General features: G+C 38.8%; 2 protein-coding genes across 6 annotated transcripts in view; one reads left to right on the top strand and one right to left on the bottom strand.

Moving 5' to 3' along the window:
- Positions 1-7,522: 7,522 nt before the first annotated feature.
- On the top strand, positions 7,523-9,699 carry LOC119083710. The gene is made up of 4 exons (XM_037193499.1): positions 7,523-7,663; positions 7,745-7,966; positions 8,299-8,517; positions 9,374-9,699. Exons 1-4 carry the CDS (start codon positions 7,588-7,590, stop codon positions 9,631-9,633), a joined length of 777 nt encoding a protein of 258 aa, XP_037049394.1. The 5' UTR covers positions 7,523-7,587; the 3' UTR covers positions 9,634-9,699.
- Positions 9,700-12,550: 2,851 nt separating this feature from the next.
- The window catches only part of LOC119083647 (serine-rich adhesin for platelets), a 136,066-nt gene continuing 125,834 nt past the window's right edge, over positions 12,551-22,782 (bottom strand). For 3 of the 5 annotated variants that reach the window (XM_037193420.1, XM_037193417.1, XM_037193419.1), the window contains 7 exons: positions 19,907-20,230; positions 19,669-19,840; positions 18,669-18,920; positions 18,162-18,575; positions 17,001-18,091; positions 16,257-16,575; positions 12,551-13,007 (listed from right to left, as the gene is read on the bottom strand). In XM_037193420.1, coding sequence (XP_037049315.1) covers positions 16,316-16,575; positions 17,001-18,091; positions 18,162-18,575; positions 18,669-18,920; positions 19,669-19,840; positions 19,907-20,230 — 2,513 coding nt within the window. In that variant the 3' untranslated portion in view covers positions 12,551-13,007; positions 16,257-16,315. Of the gene's footprint in view, positions 13,015-16,256; positions 16,576-17,000; positions 18,092-18,161; positions 18,576-18,668; positions 18,921-19,668; positions 19,841-19,906; positions 20,231-22,782 lie in introns of all 5 variants that reach the window. The other 2 variants (XM_037193418.1, XM_037193421.1) reach the window with 2 other exon arrangements.

Here is a 22,782-nt window from a genome sequence, read left to right as displayed (position 1 = left end):
GTATGCGTAAACCTATAAGACCCCAGTACTTCGTACGGGTCTAAAAAGTTTTAATTTATTTTGTCGACGGCGGAGCATATTTACAGCAACTTTTTGACTTCTCCAGCTTGGCTCCAATGACCCCAAACTAGGATATCTAGGAATCTAGGGATTCATACGAGTTCAACGCGCTATCACACGTTACTGCAGCTTCAAAATTGGCCGAGATATTGAACTTCGAAATATTGATTTTTGTATGAAAATCTCGAATTTTCAGATAATGCACATTGCCTACTATACGTCAATGAAAGTAGAGAACAGGTATGGTCGATCGCCGAATTCGTCTTAAACGCACTCACATTTTATGTCAAAATAATATGAAAATGAGTGCGTTTATGTACGAAAATCAAATTTTTATGTCCTCCGGGCGGACAATAGACCATACCTGTTTTACACTTTCATTGCTATAAGTTACTTAGTTCCTATGGAAAAGTGGATCCTGCAACTCCTAAACGTTTCTAAAGATTTTCCTGAAATTTTGGTTGTAGGCTAATATTGGCCCAAAAATAAGAATGGAATTTTCTAAAGTTGGAAAAAACCCATATCTTAAGAGCTGAAGCTCCCCAAAGTCTTCATACAAATGCCATATAAAAGCCAATTTGTATGTGTATGTGTGTGTGTGTTGTATATTTTCGTACATGATATGGATGGTAATGGTGAAAGGTGTGTGCTAACCTAAAAACTTACAAGATAACTGATATCGCTGAGGGTGACACAATCTGCGCGTGTAAGCAAAAGTTTTATCAACAGAAGATGAACCCAAAAAATTTAAAAAAAGAAAGTGGCGGAAATGTTGAGGAAATTGATTATACGGCAGCGCCTGAATTAGGTCATTTCCATTATTATGATTTACCCAACCGAAAGCAGTCTGACATTATTTGTTGCATAAACCAACACACCGCAATTATGTGGAGCAGCTTTCAAGCTTAAATAGTTAAACTTGGACTGACGCCTATATTACGAATAAATTAGCATGAGATATAATCCAAAGATGTTTCCCTCTTGTGACTAATGTTGTTACACCCGTTAAATTTTGTGTGGAATCGAATTCACCTCACCACTAGCTGCAACTTGACACAAACAAATTCAGTGTGTGTGCAACGTGACAAAACTAAATTCACCTGAAAGTAGGGATCCGTACGAAACTGTGCATTTGCATTACCTTCAGTGTTTATATACTTTGAGATAAGGCCATGGTCCTTGTGACCAAAGAATGTAAGCACTGAAGGTAACGCCAATCCGCAGTTTGACACGAATCCATACTTTCAAGGGAATTAATCTCCGTCATGCTTCATACATTCAGAGAAATGTTAAGTTGGTAGCCATGCAGTGAGATAGAAAGGAGCATGAAGAAAAATTTGGCACGTCTCTTGAGAGAATTCGTTTGCAATTCTCTCCCGTACCTTACACAGTTTTTAACCTCATATTCCTTCAATCTGGCCTCAGGCGTACCAACTAATCATTTCTCTGCACACATACTGAATTCGTGTGCGTCAACGTGCCTTTAGTGGTGAATTAAAACAATAAAGCGCCGTCATGTTGCACAAGTCAAGTTGGACAACTTTACGAAAATGAATTCACCTGAGAGTTTGGATCCGAAAAAAAGAACTTTGATCTGCTGAGGGTTTGCGTTACCTTCACTGTTTATATACTTTGATCATATATTGTACTCTAATGGTCAAAGCGTAACGTTAAAAATATCGAATTCTCCTAAATTAGACCGAATCAGCAAATTGTCCGGTCATGCAAATCGTTTAGCTTTAACAGTTGAAACGGAAAAACCACACGCATGGTCTAGTTGAAGGAAACACTTTTGAAATCTCAGTGGAGCCGCCGCTATATTGATGATGATGTGTAAGAAAAACGCAACGCTCAAAATGCTTTTTGTAAGAATCTTTGGTATATTTCAAATATAATAGGCCTTCGTCAATGGTTAATAAAGCCCAACTAGTATCATAAATACATTTTTGTTTGTTTTTTACTTTTTGTTTTCAATTATTTTGTGTCAATAACATCTTTGATTGATTTTAATATTTCACTTATTTTATGTCCAATGTTATGTCTATTGGAAGTACACTGTTATTCATTTGCAATTATTTTGTGTTTGTTTCAGGCGAAAAAGCGAGTCCATTTTATCATTTCTTTAAAGAAAAACCCCTAATTTCCCTCCCATCTTTTATTACTTAGTTTAGTCCTTTAAATTGGCCATTATTCCTATAACATCCCGCACCTATAATAAACATGATATGAGAGTAATGGTAGTGGGTTTGTTCTATACAATTGAATATTTAACGTTTGACCTTAGGAATTAATTTTAAATAAAAAATATTTGAATTATTAGCGCCACACTAACACTATGAATCTTGCAGATATGTCTGCCCATCGCGCTGAACCAAACACTAAAACAGATTTTCCGTTCAAATTCTTCTCATCATAAACCTAACAATCTTAATTTTGACAATTGAGTCGAAAATTGACTTGAAAAATTCTGTTCTTATGCTTGATTGAGTGCTATGGTCTTGGTCAGCCAGTTTGATTTGTAATTATTATGAGAGTGGGAATGGTTTTCCCCTAGCAAATGACTCCATTACCTCAATGATATGAGCATTAAAACACATTTCCCCCGGGGGTTTGGGGAGTAAAAAATCTTACGTGTTTGGTTGGTTGGCTTTAAAATTTGCCTTGCAGCCCTTGCCTTCGACTTTGACTACAACCCACAAAAATTAGAAAGTTCCAACCAAAAACACAATTCATATCGTACCATAGCTTGGTTCAGTGGCACCATCTCAATTTCATCATTCAAAACTGCGACAGAGCCGCCATTTTTATACAATAAAATCGAGGCGCTCACACTGTTTTGCTGGATGAAATCTAACTGAAATCTAAGATCCAGAGTTCAGGTTGCGTGGAGTGGCATTAATAATAAAATAATTACAGATGAGGATATGGCAGGAAGGAGGATGCAATGTCACAATCAAAGGAAAACGGAAGCCCCAAAAGTTTGAGCTCAAAGTTTTATTTCATCAATGTTGTACGGCTCATTACTCATAAGTTCTCCCTCTCGCTTTTGAAATATGCCGTTCGATGCATAGTTTCATTTATTGTTTTACTTTTACATAAAAATCTCTGAAATACAAGTCTGTGTTCAATAGGTACATAGATTCTTTACCTGTAAATGTACTTTGTGGAAAAATGTCCATTTGTAACATTATAATGTCTTGTAAGCTCATCGAGTGAATACTTTTGTTTTGTTTTGTTTAGGTAAATAAATCTCCACACCCACCACAGTTCACTGGATAGCTCAACAAAACTTTCATTTCACCACCAACGTCTTTTTGGTGAATTCGTTTTCTTATGTTGCACCTGTTGCACACACATTGAATTCGTTTGCGTCAGTTGCAGCTAGTGGTGAGGTGAAAGTGTCAATAGAAACATAGCAGGTGCAACAACATTAGAGAAACGAAAATGTGATCGTGGCAACATTACAAAAATGAATTCACCTGAAGGTCGGGATTCGTAACTCTGATCCGCCGAGGAGTTGCATTACCTTCGGTGTTTAAATACTTTGAGGTGAATGCGCAAATCGCCATTTTGCTACCACCATGTAGGTATTGTTTTCATACTTATCCACGTTAGAGAGTACAGAGAAGTGATAGCATCGTGCAACGTTCTAATATTCTAATATTTAAAGTGTGATTTCGTGGGGTGCGACGAACTCTGCATCAATTAAAAATTTCAATGGAATGTGGTGAATGGTGAGCGTGTCTGTGAGCGTCCAGTGGTGTGTGGTGAAAAGTGGAGTGTCATGGAGAATTCTTACGTTTAGATATTTAGAGTTGCTATCACAGTATGTTGTAATAATATCAAATTGCGATGAATATAAACCAATAGCACGTAGTCTATTCGTCTTGACTAAACTAAATGTTCAAGAAAGAGCCATTTATTTGGACTATTCTATTATGAAATCTACAAGCATACACATAATCAGTTGTGCTAACCTTCGCTTCTTCTAAGTCTAAAAGTTACAATTTTTCTAGACCTAAAATTTTTCTAACAAAACGAAAATAAATTTTCAATTCAAAGTGAGGTTATGGTACAATATAAGTTTTTGAAGTTGCAAGTGCTTCCGCTTCTTATGTTGCAAAAAATTTTACTTGTTGATGTAGCCGACAAATGTTCTTGATTGATGAAAAGTACAATTGACGACCGTGAAATCAATGTAAAATTACATATTTGGCTACTTGTGTTGCTATTTCTACATAATTCAGGAAAACACCTTGCAAAATTTTACTAGACCTCGGTTAACTAATGAACCGACCGTAATCGTTAAAACATCTAAATGAAACTATGAACGAAAATCTGGTTACAAAGGATGTTGTAGCTAGTGGTTGGTGGATTCATGGATTACTAATGGGAATTGAGTTTTGTATAAGGAGTCCTACACATTTGTTGGCGCACTTGAGCGTCACTTTTCTATGAAAAAGCAAAGATCTCAAATTGTCACCTCATTTGTCTCTTCAATTTTTCCATATATTTTTGACGTATCGTGATCTTTGCTAATAGTGTTGCCAGCTTACACCTAAAATGCCAATTAGCTAAATAAATTTGATCCAATGCTACATGAATGTGTCCAATTTCATCCAAACATCATGTTCAAGGCTGTTTGAAACGTCAGACATCGTGAAATCTGTCTAACATGTCGAATTTGAACGAATGAATGTAATTGCAATTATGTCAAAAGATTGAGGTTAGACTCGCTAGACACAACATAACGGAAAAAGTATGTGAGGTTATGTTTGAAGGTACAGTTGTTTGTACGTGATGTGTAGAGACACAGCTCTGCTACTAGCATGAACACTGAATTGACAAGTGTCAAATTTGGAGGCTTTAGTGATATGAGCTACCACTTAAGATTGTTTGTATTGTATGTTTTAACTCATACAACGAAAACAAGTCATCTATCTGTATAACAGAAACGCAGTGCCTACTGTGATTTCATCAGCCTCCGAATATTTTCTATGTTCGTGCTAGTAGCAGTGCTGTGGTAGAGATAAAACCACATCAACATTTATATGAAAACCAACCTCTATCGCCTTCGTTTAGCCAGTGAAAAGGCGTGTTTATGTTTACAGTTATTCGGATCAGATCTATAAGTGTCGCGGACAGCCGAGAAAAAAACGTAAAGTGAAGGGACAGACGAGTACAACGTTAAACATTGTCCTCATTTGCGATACAATTATTTAAGGAGACATTGAAATGCATTTTAACACCTCTACATTGCATTGTGTGAAAATCTCATAAGGATCTCATAAAATGACGGTTGGTGTTACCTATACCCAGTATCATACAACCTTGTATTTGTTCAGGTGCTTTATCTATTTGAAATTAAAGTTCTGTGACGTGAGTAAGGTGCTGTGATCTGCCGTTTACTTAGCTTATTGTTATTTTTTTTGACTAGAATGGAATGAACGAAGGTTTGTCTTGCAGTTTTTAAATCAAAGTTTTTATGACACAAAACAACGACAAAGGCTACAAATCATAATACAGTTGAAATGAAAATGGAATTGTAAATTTTGGAGAGAAAACATAAAATTTCGTCTACAAACTACCGACTAGTGGATGGACTTAAATTTAATTTATTTTTCTCAATTTTTTAATTTTAATTTTTATTCTTTTGAGTAAAAAACTAATCAACAAAATTAACTTGACTACGACTTTTCTAATTTTACTTTCTTTTTAATCATGAATGTTTATGTGTTACGGTTAGGTACGTTACTAATATTATCTCATGTTTTTTTCTCCTTCTTCTTCTTCTTCTTCTTCTTCTAATAATTTTAAGTACAAAGTAGATGTGGATGTTCTGCCCGATTGAATTAATTAATTTAAGTTATACGTAATTTTGATTAACTTACTAGACTACTTGAATATCTGTGTGTGAGACGTTTCCGTCGGCCTTCGTCTGTCTTTGAAACGGAAAAGTTGAAAAAAAAACTGCACTTAAGAGTCAACGTGCGAAAACTTCGAACAAGTTGTATAAAACCTAAAAACAAGCCAACGGCGATTTTTAAAAGTCAAATGACTTTTTTAGCCCCGTACGAAGTACTGGGGGCTTATAAGATTAATATGCCGTTTGTAACACGTCGAATTGGAAGCAGACAGTAAGGGCAAAGCATTTGGTTATGTTCATAGATAACGAATCCGCAATAAAAAAAATGTCCGTCCGTCCGTCCGTCCGTGACCCCTCTAGCTTGAGTAAATCACAACCTTTTTTCAAAATTCTTTTTTTCCCCGATTGGTATCGACAAAAGTAAGGTCAAGTTCGAAAATGGGCATGGTAGGGTCGGCCCTTCCAGAGCTAGGGCCCTATAGGTGTTTTTCAGTCTTTCGACGATATCTACCGAAATACGCACGCAATAGCTGCTTGTGATATATGAAATGAAAGGTACTGACGAGTAGAACAAAGTTGCTGAACATTGTTTTTGGGTAAGATGCAACGTGGGCTTGTTGGGAGGGCTCAAAGGTCGTTACTTGGCCCTAAGTGTTTTTTGCACATAAATCGAGTAAATCTCATCCGATTTTGCTAGATTTCGTTTTTTATGGAAGGTAATTGAATACCGAAAAGAACGTGGCGAAAAAAGTTTCAAATTTGGGCCCTTGGACTAAGGCCGCTACTCGGCCCTAAGTGTTTTTTTGCATATAAATCGAGTAAATCTCATCCGATTTTGCTAGTTTTTGTTTCATTTGAGAGATAATTGAATACCCAATGGAAAGTTGGCAAAAAATTTTGGGTTTCTAAAATATTGTCGTAAATTGTTGGTTTCATTTGAGAGGTACTTCGTATGGGCTTTCGTAATTGCGCTATGCGCAATTTTAAAAATGAACACTTTCAGTAAATTTGACCATGCCCAACTTGACTTGCATTTTGGTAACAGACGCATTAGAGGGTTGTAGACGTATTAGGGTTCCGGGCGAATTACGGGGCTAAGTCGCAGCAAACGCTCCGACTGTTCTGATGCCTTGTTTAATTTTACGTTGTTTACCTCTGTTTTGCGCACCAAACTTTCAAGCATAGTCACGTCATTGCGACTCAATGGTAAGTGCTTCAAAACAGCGAAGGAAGTTTGAAGTCAAGTTTTCGATACAGGGTTTTTGTTTGGTTTTGGTGCGATATGTCAAATGGAAGGTACGAGACAAAATATTTAATTTTTAAGAAAATCGGATTTGTACATATAACAGTAGCTATTGACGATACAGTAAGAAAAACTGCGATTTTTCCTACTTTCCCGTACCTCCCGATCTCTATATTTATTGACTGAATTATTCATTTAGTTTTTCTGCAAAAATTATTAGCATAATTCCAAATATAGCAAAGAAACGTAGTCGCTGCAGCTGTACAAATAAAAATTCGGCAATTTTTAATTTCTAATTAAAAGTAACTCATTTTGTAGTCTTCATATTGGGTTTTCGTTCAATAGGTACCTTTTGATATAAAAGTCATCAAAACGTTTCAAAATTCCCAGTTGGAACAACGTGTTAGTTGGAAAGAAAATGAGGGTCATATTTTGTGTGGTTGCAATTGTGGTAGGAGTTAGTACGGCTGAACGTAATGTTATTCCGTCTAAAGGTAAAACAGTACTTTTAGTTCAACCTTTCTCGTCTCAATGTACATTTAAGTAAAAATATTTCTCCTTTTAAATGTACACAGCGGTATGCGCTACATATCCGAATGAAGAGTTTGCAATCGATTTACATAGATGTCAAAATACTTGTCAATATTACGGTCGAAAATGGGACTGTCCATTGAACTACAAGCCATTCGGAGACTGCTACTGTAAAATGGGTTTTGCCAGAATAGCCGATGATTATGGAAAATGTGTTTCTGTGAAGAATAATGCGAAATGTGTATCCCAATTGCCAATTCAACCGGGTAATGTTGAGATGAATATTAAAATTTAATTTGTCACAAATTCACGCCGTAAGTACGGTCAAAACTCAAAATTATTCTCACGCAAGTCTTTCTAACGCAGCGTCACTTTCATACAAGGACGCGTTGAAATAAATTTTTCGGTTCACTTTTTCATCGACTCGTTCACTTGAAATTCAAATTTTGGGCACACTTACGCCGTGAATTTGACATTGAGTTAAATAATTATTATTAAACTGCGACAACATTTAATTTAGAGGATATGCGTCAAAACGAAACCTTATTTTGCAAACTTTAATGTTTAAAATTGGATTTTTTAATTTTCCAAAATTTAGTGTCATGCACTGGACCCAATCAAGTTTATAAAGAGTTCATCGATATGAACGACAGGGATGTGTCATGCCGCACATATGGATATGTTGTGGAAGCAGATTCAGGCAAACGATGGGCTCCGCATTGTCACTGTAAGAATCGAGATTTTAGGAAGTTGAGCGACGGTACATGTGTACATGTTAGTAATCCACAATGTGCAGCCGAATATGAACCGTCAGAAGGTATACCGTTCTTGGGCCGATTATAAATTACGTAACGCTTTAGGGGAGTGGGGGTTCTGCGATTTTGTGGCAAAGTATAACCATAACGGTGTCACTCAAGGTAACACAAAGATTTTACAAAACTTACTCGTTTTATAGATCATTTTCATTATTCGATACTCGTCAACGTAACCCCACGTAATTTTTCGCCAAGTAGTCCTTAACCTCACTTAATTGACGTTGACTGCGTTCAATTTCGTGACTGACGTTTACAAGGTCATGAAAATGATGTATTGCGGAAGCTGTTTTGCAATAAATTTATTGCTAAGGTTGAATTGTCTTCTTGTTATTTAGGTAAACAAAAATTTTAAACAGCATTTTCACGACACATCCTAATTCACGCCGTAAGTGCGGTCGAAATTCAAAATGGAAAGTGTGGAGGTCTTTCTAACGTAGCGTCATTTTCATACAATGAAGCGTTGAAGTGTATTTTTCGGTTCACTTTTTCATCGAATCGTTCACTTAAAATTCAAATTTTAGGCACACTTACGGCGTGAACGCTTCTATCACCGAAATATGTGTGCGTTGAATTTTTCTTCTTGGTGTGCCCTCGTGCACTCCATTATAGATGGAGGCAACATTCACTTGCTTTAAAATAAAATTTAAATTTCAGTTTCGTGTTCACCCATCGACTTTCGCTTTCGGTTAGCGTGACATAACAACTCCGCCGGAGAGGTGTCACGACATTTTGTGACACTAGCGTGAGAAGGGGCAAGGGGGATTCTTAAAAATGTCGGTTTAAGCGTTACGCAATTTATGGAACGGCCGCTACAACACTTTTGGATAATGTTAGACTGAATATGAATTATTTTTAAAGAACGATGCTCGGCAATCGGTCAAATATTTGCAATGAATGCTCCATGCCAGGCTGCAGTCAACGGTGGATTAAACTGTCCACCGCCAGGTCCTACATGCGTTTGTCCCAACGGTGAAGTCCAACAGAACTACGAAGAAAGCTATTTCACCCAAGAGATCATAAATGGAGAAACAACCAATGTTTGGCATGGGGTTCCGATGATGAGATGCGTACAAGAGAATTTCTATTCTTTTACAACGTCGGCGCCATTCGGTAGATAGTGATTTAGTTGTATTGATGGAATTCAGTTTTGTGTTTTTAACACAAATAAAGGCGTTTGATTTGAATTGGTTTATTGAGAATTCGCAGATATCTATTTGGGTATGATTTGTGCTTGTTATGTCTGGCTGTATCTATATTGTTATAGACCTACACTGCAGTTTCGACCGCTAAATTTGAAGAATCTATTTTCACTATGAAAAAAGGGACCTGAGTGACAGCGAGACTAAAATATACAAGTGGTTCACAGTGAACTTGAAAATGTCCATACCTGATGACGTGTCGTGCACATGATTTTTAGCCCCGTACGAAGTACTGGGGGCTTATAAGATTAATATGCCGTTTGTAACACGTCGAATTGGAAGCAGACAGTAAGGGCAAAGCATTTGGTTATGTTCATAGATGACGAATCCACAATAAAAAAAATGTCCGTCCGTCCGTCCGTCCGTCCATCCGTCCGTCCGTGACCCCTCTAGCTTGAGTAAATCACAACCTTTTTTCAAAATTCTTTTTTTCCCCGATTGGTATCGACAAAAGTAAGGTCAAGTTCGAAAATGGGCATGGTAGGGTCGGCCCCTCCAGAGCTAGGGCCCTATAGGTGTTTTTCAGTCTTTCGACGATATCTACCGAAATACGCACGCAATAGCTGCTTGTGATATATCAAATGAAAGGTATTGACGAGTAGAACAAAGTTGCTGAACATTGTTTTTGGGTAAGATGCAACGTGGGCTTGTTGGGAGGGCTCAAAGGTCGTTACTCGGCCCTAAGTGTTTTTTGCACATAAATCGAGTAAATCTCATCCGATTTTGCTAGATTTAGTTTTTTATGGAAGGTAATTGAATACTGAAAAGAACGTGGCGATAAAAGTTTCAAATTTGAGCCCTTGGACTAAGGCCGCTACTCGGCCCTAAGTATTTTTTGCACATAAATCGAGTAAATCTCAACCGATTTTGCTAGTTTTTATTTCATTTGAGAGATAATGGAATACCCAATGGAAAGTTGGCAAAAAATTTTGGGTTTCTAAAATAATGTCGTAAATTGTTGGTTTTATTTGAAAGGTACTTCGTACGGGCTTTCGTAATTGCGCTATGCGCAATTTTACAAATGAACACTTTCAGTAAATTTGACCATGCCCAACTTGACTTGCATTTTGGCAACAGACGCATTAGAGGGTTGTAGACGTATTAGGGTTCCGGGCGTATTACGGCTACGGACGAAGTATGGTTGCGGACGAAATAGGATTACGGGTTGTACGGGGCTAAGTCGCAGCAAACGCTCCGACTGTTCTGATGCCTTGTTTTTTATTCAAATTAGTAGAGGGCAGTCCCGTGATTAAGAATCACAGAATATTAAAATCGAGTGTACGGCAAAATTTTGAGATAGACGAACCTTTCTTTGTTTTGGACCTGGGTCGATCTTTTTTTGCTCTAAATTTATTTTGCTGAGTTAGCCTGTAGTCTCACCTTTCCAACGATACCGAACATACTGTGTTTCAACATGGCCAAGTAACTTTCTTACGGACTTAAGGGCTAGCTTAAGTCAGTAAGGAAGTTATTAAAGCTTTACGTTTTGCACTAGGGCTACGCAGTTGAATGGTCAATAGGGTTGAATACGCAAATTGTGGGCGTACTAGGATTGCAGACGCAATAGGATTACGGACGCAATGGCTCGTACGAGGCTAACGCTGCAGCGTCGGCTACATTATACACTCGTTTTTTGTGTCAAATTAGTAAATTAAATTTCGCCCACACGGTTGATTACGATGGAAATGAGAAGAAAGTAAAGACTTTGCCACATGACTTTGGAAAAATTATCGCGAAAAAAAAACGACTCGCGCCACGACAGAGTAAAGTTAACCAGGCAGCAGCGCTTGTTTGACTAGGGACCTGAATAATCTAGTAGCCCTTGATATTTTGCGAATAAAATTTTTGAATTTATGTCAGTGTTCATTTGAGTTCATTTTCATCCCGTGTATTAGGTCCCTTATTTGACGTTTCGAAAATGAACCGCTCCTGCCTGGTTTATTTTACTCTGCCGTGCTCGCGTTCATTACAGGAGAATTGTTTATGAATGGCTGTTGCTAGTGGCATTCAACATTTATAATAATTTGTTTCTGAAACCGTTGTTGAAACCGTTGTTTCTGAAATGAGGTGATTTTCCATTAAGGATAACGAACGTCTGTAAAATCGCTTGCAACAAAGGGTGTGACACGTAGCGGAAATAAATCGAACATAGTTATGGCCGATATTCAAGTTTTGTCAGCATAGAAAGAAGTTTTGTTCGTGAAAATCGCGAAAATAAATGTAACGACGATAGACTCGTTGTGCGAAACCAGTTCGGTAGTCAACTAATCGTAGGCGCTAAACTGAAGTAAAGGTGCCAGCGCAGTTCACCGTTTTGGGTCTCCGTTGCGCATTGTCTAAACGGAGACCCAAAACGGTGAACTGCGATTGCAGCTTAAATCTGCAATCGCACTTGCTTCGTTTAGCTCTCCGTTTACTTACAATGAAAAATGGGAGGAGCTTCCATTGTTTGTTCGTTTGTAACCAGAGAGCTAAACGGCGTAAGGTCGCTGGTAGCTTAAATGTAAATCACCCTATAGCTGCGAGCGCACTTACACCGTTTAGCTCTCCGTTTACGTTTTAACAATGGAAAGTGGGAGGAGCTTCCATTGTTCACTCGTAAACGGAGTGCTAAACGGCGTAAGTGCGCTCGCAGCCTATAGGTCATACTTGGCAAAATATTATCGGACGCAGCTCACACCCTGTTTGATTGATTCGAGTAGATCCGCACTTGATAAACTTTGGAAATTAGAGTTTTTTCTTATCCGTTTCTCAAACACATCGGCGAGCCGAACGGAAACGTCATCATTGGTTGTAACTTCTCCAGTCACACGATTTGTGTTCTTTTTTTTGTTAAAAAGATTTTTTTTTCCTTTTTTTATTCAAATAAATTCTAACGCTTCGACGCACACTTTTATAGAGCTAGTAACATAGGTAAATAAATTGGTTGGAGTGAGTTTCTTAATTATACATAAAAACATAGAAAAATTACGAGAAAAAAAACCGGCTTATTACGTAATCGCAACGGAAATGTTCATCGTTTCCTTAAAATATAAAAGTTTTTTCTTCGATATAACAAAAACTACGCGAAAGAAGAACCACACGGGAAAAAGAATCAACAATAAAAACGATTGGCACAGCATAATCATCAACAACATATCAATTGAATTAACTAAATTTGTCCATTTGAATAAAAATGAAAAAACTTCCAAGGAGAGGTATACGACAATACATCTCTTCAACCGTTTCCAGTTCAACCGTTTGAACGATCAACCGTTTGAGCCAAAATTCTGACGATACAGAATGTGATGAACCTGTTTCCAAACGAAAAATCAAATTTTTATTTAATTTCCTGACTGATCCTGATAGTCCAGGTTATTGTACCGAAAAAAGGCCCGCTGCGCCTTAAGTTTTTTAAGAATTTAGTTTGTTCCCATTGTGTTTACAATGGAAAGTTGTGGAACAAAAACTATTTCGGAAAAATGGAAAATGGTTTTTCTTGCCGGAAAAGCTATTCATATGAAAACCTTTAAAGTCGAATATCTCCGAAACTAAAATATCTTTTTCAAAAATATCTTCCGATCTGGAAAGTAAGGCTCATTATACCCAAAGTATACAAACATGAAGGTAATGCAAATCCGCAGTTACACACGGATCCAAACTTTCAGGTGAATTTTAGCTCCGTCATGTTACACATGTATTGAATTCGTTTGCGTCAAGTTGCATCTAGTGGTGAGTCTGGAACGATTTAGTGGCGTTTACGTCAAGTTGTATTTAGTGGTGAATTGGAAGTATTCAGGGCCGTCATGTTGCACAAGTCTAAGTTAGACAACATACGAAAATGAATTCACCTGAAAGTTTGGATCCGTAATTTCTCTGATCTGTTGAGGGTCTGCATTACCTTCAGTGTTTATATACTTTGATTATACCGATATGTCATGAAAGAACCATTTTTGGAGGTGTCGGAATGTTGTCGGTGTATAAGGGTTCCACCAAAAAGTGGCCCGGAAAATTCATCAGATTTGTAGCCATTTTATTTAAAAAAAATTCTTCATAGTGGTGTCTATCGAAAGCTGCCTTCAAGTACTTCGGATTTCAGCCTGCCATGTTAAGGAGCTTGTTGAATGTTCTTTCTACGCCGTTTGTCAATGAATATTTAATATGACTGGGTGCCGATTCTCGAAACATTCGTAACTTTAAGAATTCTTAACTTGACAGTTCTTATGGGATTTTATACACACAACTGTCAAGTTATGAATATTTTGAGTTACGAGAATCGGCGCTCTGATACGGATTTTTTAAGCTTTCTCTATATCAATCAATTGAATAACCATTCTTCGATGATTTTTTTTACTGTTTATGGATTGCCACACCCAATATAATGTCGAATCCTTACGTTGCTGCTACTTCTTTGTTCTGTACACTAGACATTTCTTACGTTTTTGACCATTTTTTTCAGACTTTTAACAAGTTTAAAGTCACCAGTGGTCAGTTCCCAAAAATTGGTGATGTCTTCATGGTCCACTGTCTTCTCCATCCTACACTATAAAACTACAGGGAATTCAAACGATTTTTCTGGTTCACTGCTGGTTTGTTCTAATGAACTGACCTGCTGTCACCTTAATCATCGACAGAATTCAGAAAAATCGTCCGAATTCCCTGCAGTTCGATAGTTCTAGGATGAAGAAATCACCTATTTTTAGGAACTGACCTCTGGTGACTTCAAACTTGTTAAAGGTCCAAATTTTAGCCAAAGAAATGGCCAAAAACGTAAGAAATGTCTAGTGTATCGAACAAAGAAGTGGTAGGAACGTCATGCTTCGACATTAGGTATTATGGATGTGTTACTTCATAAAAACTGTTTATTAAACAGTCACAAAACGTAACTTATCGAAGAACGGGACCAATAAAATGTCAAACGAAAAAGCTTCCGTAAAAATAACTTGCAATTTCACATAGGGAAAATGGTCACTACCACTAGAAATTAAGTAAACGGCTTGTAACTCTGTGCAAGAACTGGAAGTAGTATCCCAAATTATGGCTGCCTATCTCTTGTTGATCTAGAAAAAAATTAAAAAAATCCGTTTCAGGCCATGCATGAGTTTGCCAGGCCATATTTCAAGCTCTTGAAGATGGCCGGCTGAAATCAGAAGTACTTTGAATATAGCTTAACGAATGACATCGAATTAAGAGTGATATCGCCAAAACTTCAGGTGATTTTTGTAACTTTGGGAACAAGCGGTCTCCGATTTTAATGAGTGATAGCTCGTTGGATTCGTCTTTTAATTCTAGGCAAATATTGTTCCACATAAAAAACTAATTATTGTTCCGGAGTCCTGAGATCATGCCCTACACGCTAACACTTTATTTGAGTAAAATCCGCCGAGAAAAATTTAATAATTTTTCACTCGAATTACTAACACTGGATATGTTGTAACGATCTATGTTCGCGACATAGCGAAGCGTATAAGGTAACAGAATAGTAGATGATATGAAATTACTCCCATAGAAGCGTTCCAGACGCTGTTCCAGCAGTTGGGCCCACAGAAAGAAGGAAAAAATCTGGATTTTGGCACCAACTTTTTTTTCAAGACTTCTGTAGGCTTGCAGCCCAAAAGTACTGGTTTCATTTATATGTGGGACGATAGTGGGTGAGGCCAGCTACAACACCCCATACTCAGTTCCGCGGAACCTAGAAGCTGCAGAGAAGGCGGACTCTGCGAACATTCAATATATTATTAGTAATAACTCTCGCGGATATACTCGCACCAAGCGGTGCGTATACTCTACCTGTAGGTCTTTCCAAGGCCGACATTCGTACATCATTACAATAATTTAAAACAATTGTTTCTTGAGTTACTGCCAAAAAACTGTTTTCGTTACCCTCTGACATGTCCTCACTTTTGAACCTTTTTCACAGAAAGTTTTTTTTTCAAAAAAAATGGCAGATACTTGTTCGCTAGAATTAAACGACGAATCGAATGAGCTATCACTCATTAAAATCGGAGACCGCTTGTTCCCCAATCACCTGAAGTCTTGGCGATATCACTCTTAATGAAAAATGGATTTGAAATGGCCAGAGAAAATGACTTCAAAGTGGATGAACACTTTTTGGGAGAACCCTCATACCGACACCATTTCGACTCCTTCTTCATGAAAAAAGGTGCTCCCGAGAAATATCGGCAATGAACCATACTTTCCAGAAACGACGAAATTTTAGTTTCGGACAAATTCGACTTTGAAGAGGTTTTCATATGAATGGCTTTTCCGGCTGGAAAAACAATTTTTCAGTTTTCGTAAAAAAGGTTTCTGTTCCACAACCTTTCGTTGCAAACACAATGCGAACAAAGAAAAATTTCAAAGAACGTAAGTCGGGCGGAATTACACAAATACCTGCACTATGACTGAGCCAGGTCTTATTTTTTGGGATTTTTCCCCCTGAAAATCCGAATAATTCTCAAAATGTTCCTAAAATTTCCCAATTTTTTTAAAAGAAATTTTCAGAAAAAAAATCCCAAAAAATTAGCACTCAACCGCTGATCCATTATTGATGTGATACCTACCGAAAATAATCCAGATAAAACGAAAAAACAATTTCTCATTTTCCCATTAATTAATCTCGTTATTCCTCCACACCGTCGTCATTCAAACCGCACAGCTCGACACTCTGGTCCTCTAAACTCCGTTTCAAATCGGCAATTGTATTCAAAATCAATTGCCGTTTGGTATTGTAGCCGACACTTTCACCGCCATCGTTCACAGACGGTTCGAGTCTGCCATCGTGGTGAGTATAGCCGTTAGCTTCGTTCACATCCATTTGAGCAGCTTTTCGGTCACGTCTCAGCAACGAGATTTTGTTCAGCAAAGCTTTTTTCGATATTTCTGTTGAACGGTTTTTTTATGCGATTAATGTTGTTGTGAATGCATTTGAGGTGTTTACGACGTTGAGTGAAAGTGCTAGTGCACCGCGTAACATTTAATGTGGATGAATTGAGTGGAAAATATCAAAGATCTGTGGGATTAAGGGATCTGTGTTCGGGCATTGCCTTTGTGTAGTTAAATGCCATTGGAATGAGCTTTTGAGTTTAAAGAGCAGTAGGGTCTTGATCAGAGTTTCTTCCAGAATGTGTAGCAGTACCACAAAAAGGGTATTGTCAGTGGAACTAGTGGGACAAGTCTCTCTTTGTGAGAGAATAAGAGAGAAGGGCAGGCACGTGAACTTCGTGGGACAGATTTCTTTGCCCGCTCATTTTCTAAATTTCAAAGTTCAAACATTCGTCCGTCTTCCACTCGAAAACATTACTCACCTGGATCCATGTCCAACGTTTGCTGCAATTTCTCCAACGTTTTGCTGCCCGAGTAGATTTTCCGCTTCAGTGGCTCACTCTGCGGACAGTAAAATATTTCCGGGCTCTTGTTGCCCATGTCAATCGACCGGAACGACAACATCGGTGGCTTTGTTCGAGTGTCGCCGGTGCCGACCACATCGCTCAGTTCGAGATTCCGGTTCAACACGTCCAGTTCGTCGATTTTCTGCGATGTCTTCGCATCGTCGCCCTTCGAACCCTTAGCCGAAGATTTGCGGACATTTTTGCGTTTGACATTTTCCTTGTTTCCGTTCACTTCGGCCGGCTTTCGGCACCCGTTCTGGCCAATTGATTTGGCTCCGTCGCTATCCGAATCCGATTCGATGGTAACGTGGGCTCGTGCGCTCTGACTCTGACTGCGAAATCGTCGTCGAGGTGTTGGAGATTTGGGTGGACTGAGCATCTTTCTACCGTTCAGATGGAGTTGCGGTGAAAATTGACTGCATGCGGTGGACTCGTGTTCCGATTTGCCATTTTCCGACGAGTTTTTTCGTCGCAATAGGTCGGTTGGTGACGCATTTTGGCAAATGAAATTCGACACGTGAGTCTTTCGTGGACTGAATCGCCCCGATTTTGGACTGTTCGGTGCAGACGATGTCTCGAAACGAAGTATTTCGATGCGCTTATTCATCAGCAGATTGTCTTGATGACCCGACAACGGTGCGTCTGCGCATAACGGTTCGTTAGTTAGTTTCTTGTTGGACTCGGATGCCTTAGCCAATTCACGTCGTAAATCTGTCTCGCAGTTGCGTAGCATTTCGACACGTTTGTTGGTCGGTAGAGCTGGTATGCGACGTGGACTAGGTACGGGTGTTTCGCGTGCCGTTGACGAAGTGGTCGTAGTTTTCATGGAAACTAAAATCGTTTCGGCTTCGTGAATCAGCTGCTTGTATTTGACGTCAGCCTCCAGATCCGCTTTGATCAGCGCCTTTTCACTTTCGGCAATTGCTAGGAAGCGGCTCCGTATGGAATGGATTTCGGTAAATGTGAGAGAGTTACAGCGATTCGCCAGTGGGGTTATCTTTTGCTTGCTGCAAGGATTATAATTCCAATTAAATCTGCCACAGAGCGATCTCACATCCCCTTCTCATTTACACTTACCATTTAGCGTCGCCCGACTTATTTCTCCGCAAACTAACCGGCGTACCGTTCAGACTCTTCGATTCCCGAACTCTGCCGCACGGAATTGCCGACAGTTCATCGGCTATGCGACCGTTGCAACTGTTGTCACCGCTTCGCTTTCTGGTCCGGGTCAGTCGCTTTCGTCGTTTGCCACTTCCAGATTCATCAATCTGCTTCTGGCTTCGTCTCGTTCGCGACAAACGCTTTTCGGATGCGAACGATGGGACATACGAACAGCTGCCCGTGTTTTCGTACAAATTCTTGTCGATTATTTCCTGTATTGACCCATTGTCGATGAAATCGATGTCCAGCAGTTCATCGGTGTCGCACTCATCGCCACCGTCTTGTCCCGTATCCAGGTCAGATATGCATTCCGTCGGATCCGAGTCACTGCTGTAGGATTGGATAGTGAAACGATTAGTGTTTTAGAGGAAGGTCAGAGAGGGGTTACAGCTCTTCGGCTACTTTTCCGAAGCGTTAACTTACCTCAGAATGTCCGTTTCCTTCTCATAGCAATAACTTTCGTCGAATTTTCCCATCATTTCGTTCAGTGTGGCATCTTCATCACTGTCGCCCGGTTGATTCAGGGTGACGATGGCATGCGTAGACTTTTCGCTTTTCGTTTCGTTTCGTACCAGTTCGCGTCGCCTACGGATCGTGTTCGGGGTAAACAATTTTTTACTGAGATCGATCTCGGTTGACGATGAACTTTCCGATTCCGATGACACGATTTTTTTGCTGAAAATGCAGTTGTGAGTGTAAGGATGGTGATTAGGGCGTATCGAATTTTTAGAATTTTAAGGGCCGCGATAGCCTGTGTTCGGAAAACGTACATCATTGAAAACTAATTCCAGGCATATGGTTGATGGATCCGAAGGTGCCCGGGAAGAAGTCCCCCCGGACGACTTTAACTTTCAAATGGTCATAACTCGGAAAGTTGAGAGTATTTCTGAAAACAATGTTCTAGCAGGATGTAGAGCGTTAAAAACTCTACAAAACTGCCAAAGAAACCGATGGTCCAAAAGGTGTATCTGTCGAGGTTTTCTAACATCGAAAGTTCGACATTTTCGTTTTTGACTTTCATTTCCTGAGAGACAAATTATTAAGTTTAGCTTTTGGCATGAGGTTGTAGAGGAGGTCGAGTACTACCAGTACACTAGGCATTGTCCCGGTCGGCGATCCATCCGAAACCACTTTTTCAACATTGGTGATTATAGATTGATCGTTTGTTTGAGTGTCACCGCACCGGCCTGTCTAAACTTTCTTACATTTAAATTCGTTAAAATAGAGGCCCTGAGTGACGCAGTAAAAGCTTTGACTCGTAGATGTCGCAGCAAGTCATTCTCTTCGAATGAAAACTTTTTTTTATCTCGCTTCGCTCGTATAATCAATCTGACATCTAGTGCCAGTGCCCAAAGCAGACCCATTTCATAACTTAACCCGAAAATGGCTATTCTCTAATCCAACGTCAATTCGGAAGACTCACCCATTTTTGTCATCTGTTCCCGCATCACTGCTGGACTTAATTCCAGACGATGTGGAACTGGTATCCATGTCAATTCTTTTCGAATTGTTACTATTCGGAACGATGCACGTAGGATCGATGGCTTGGAACCATGGATTCGTTCGAATGCGACATCGTTGCCGTGGTGATGGAGCTGAAAGAATTTGATTAAAGCCGAATTGCGTTAAAGTGACACGTCCAGCCACTCCGAAATGCTTACATTCCATTCCCTTGTAATTCTGCAGCGCTAATCTCCGTTGCAGATCCGGACTCAGACCGGTAGAAACAACAACCGAATTGAAATTTGCTTTCGCTGCAAGCACATGACCATTTGCAATAACATCGGTGCCACCGTTTAACGGTCGACGATTCGAATCACACGATTCCGTACGTCTGTGGGAATTCGTTTCGGCACCAGTTGCTTCATCAATTTTATTCAAGCCGAATTTGTGGCGACTCTGTTCAACAACAGAACTCACACCCCTCGGAAAATAGTGGGTCCCAGTGCGCATATTAATGTAATATTCCGGTGTGTAGGTAGCACCTGAAAACAGAAGGTAAAATTGTGTTAAATGTCGTTGGAAATTGCATCGATCAATCTCAATGTTATGATACATGCGAGCACGAACCAGAGACAATTCAACGTTTGTTGGGTATAGTCAACGCACTTCAAGCATGACTGGTAGTCGAAGTAGTGTACTGAAACTGGACAGTGTATCGGACTAATGTTGGCAGTGTACAAGAATTTGAAAAATGTTTTCGTTCAAAATAGTACTCCACTCGAAGCATTCATTCTTGAAGTGCGTTGGTATAGTAGAAACCCGTTGATGGTGTAACACACATTACAATTGATTCTGAAAACATTAAAGTGATCTTCCCGCGAGTCTTCCCGTTAAGTCATGACGGCAAAGTATTCATTTCGTAATTTCTGTTCGGCGATAACAACTTAATTGGTGTAGAACAACATGAAGCAGTAGCGGCTGATCGATAAATTTTTGGAACGAAATTCTATTCTTGTGGTTGGCGTCTTGTACATACATTAATTCACTGTATCTGAACGGAAATGAAATACAATTTATAGCAGGGATACGAACTGTACTTACACACAACAAAACGTATGTGGAAATATTCGCCACAGAAACACCAAATGGACCAAATGTCAAATTTTTCTGTAATGGCAACTCTAAGTTTCATTCATAAAATCAGAACCTCTGATTCAGAGGAGCTGCTTCAGGAGCTGTGACCTTTGTATAGGCAAAATTGAAATTTTTCAATTTTTCCTACGTATCTTTCCAACGACTTAAGTATAGTTTCCACTTAAAAAGAGCACTCCGTTTAGCCTCCGTTTACATGACAGTTGTAAAATAGAACAAAGGAACTGTCACCTAAACGTAGTAAAACATTGAAATAAATTCAATTTCCACTCCGTTTGCGTGACAGTTCTTTTGTTCTATTTTACAACTGTCATGTAGACGGAGGCTAAACGGAATGCTCTTTTTAAGTGGAAACTATACTTAACGACTTTCCAATCCAGCACATCAAGAATTCGACGTAAAATATTATCGATGTTGCGCAACTTTCGATGTGTAGCGTAAGTTCAGTGTATTTTACATTGATAGTGTTTACATCACTTGATGTGCTGAATTGAAGCTGTATTCGAAAGTCACTCGAAAGATACGTAGGGCAAAATTTAAAAAAAAATCAATTTCGCTGATGCGAAAGTGACAGCTTGTGTGATTTTATGAGTGAACGCACTCCAATTACAGAATTTTAATAAGTTAATAAAATCTGTACCCTTGCTGCCTGTTCTTGGTGTGCGTGTATGCAATTAAGAGATGTCATAGCAGAGTCAGATTTTTGAATGAAAAATTTTAAAATCTCGCGTCGCAATACAGCATTGGAAATATCGCATACGTCGCTGTGTGAACGCACAGTTAGGGTGCTCAATTTGACAATTTTGTAAAGATAGCAGAATTTCTAATCGAAATAAGCATTTTGGCTATGAAGAAACGTTAAATTTATTTTTCCTTTTTTTCCCAGTTTTCATCAATAGAACAGTCTTGAAAGGCTCCACAAGAATCTTACTGGGAAGACTTAATTGTTGAGCAACTTAGACTGCAAACAGAAAAAGTTTGGTAAAATTGTTCCGAAGATACTGCGAAGGAAGTGACATTTCTGAAGTTAGGTAACGTTTTTCGAGCATGGTTTGAGCGTTAAGAGTTCGAGTCATAAATTTCGATCAGTTAAAAGGTATCTGTCAGGGGAAGAAAAGTCTATGAAAATCGGTTAAGTATTTCCCGCGATATGGTACTCAAAGTGAGACCGAGTCAGGCTACTTGTCGAGTTTTGACGAGTCTCTTGACGTATACTTATACGAGATATATCATACATATTCGTAAAACAAACGAGTGAAATAGGGTACCGAATACGAGCCGCCACATCAACATGAGCCCCATGTAGTTTTACCCTATGGTATTCTTTAAATGTTCTGTAACTCGTATCGTGAGTGCATTTGAAGTTTAAGGAAGGGGTCAAAACGAACACTGAGAATACAATAGTGTTCAGAGGCCCAAATGTGGAAGAATATGCCAAATTACTGGCTACAAGAAAGCTTTGGTTGTAGCTCCTTAGAATTGTAACACTGGAGCTAGTCGGTGTACTTAGTTTAAAAACTATGTTTAAAAATATCAGTCAAAAACACTCAAAAGAGTAAAAGTGACGCAAGTCCCTGTGCATACTTCCAAAACAACTGATATCGCTGGAGGTGATGCATTCTGCGCTTGTACGCAAAAACTGTAACAGCAAAAATTTGACCAAAGAAATTCTAGAAACAAAATTTGACCAAAAAAATTTTGCGTCACAAAGTGGCAGATGATTCGGACGTATTAGGACGTATTCTTGCCTATTTTAAAAAATTTCTTAAAAGTACTTTCCTCAACATCTGCCACTTGTGACGCAAAATTTTTTTGGAAGAATTAGTAGATTGTTATATTTAAAAAATTTTAAAAATTTAAAAAATTTTAAAAATTCTAAATTTAGGAAAACAATTGAGGCGACCATCCACACACACACACTTAAGGTGTTCTTATATGGGGC

The sequence above is a fragment of the Bradysia coprophila genome, unplaced genomic scaffold (genome assembly GCF_014529535.1).
Source record: "Bradysia coprophila strain Holo2 unplaced genomic scaffold, BU_Bcop_v1 contig_70, whole genome shotgun sequence".
Taxonomy (NCBI): domain Eukaryota; kingdom Metazoa; phylum Arthropoda; class Insecta; order Diptera; family Sciaridae; genus Bradysia; species Bradysia coprophila.
Note: the sequence above shows the minus strand (reverse complement) of the source record. Positions and strands in the feature narration are given on the sequence as shown.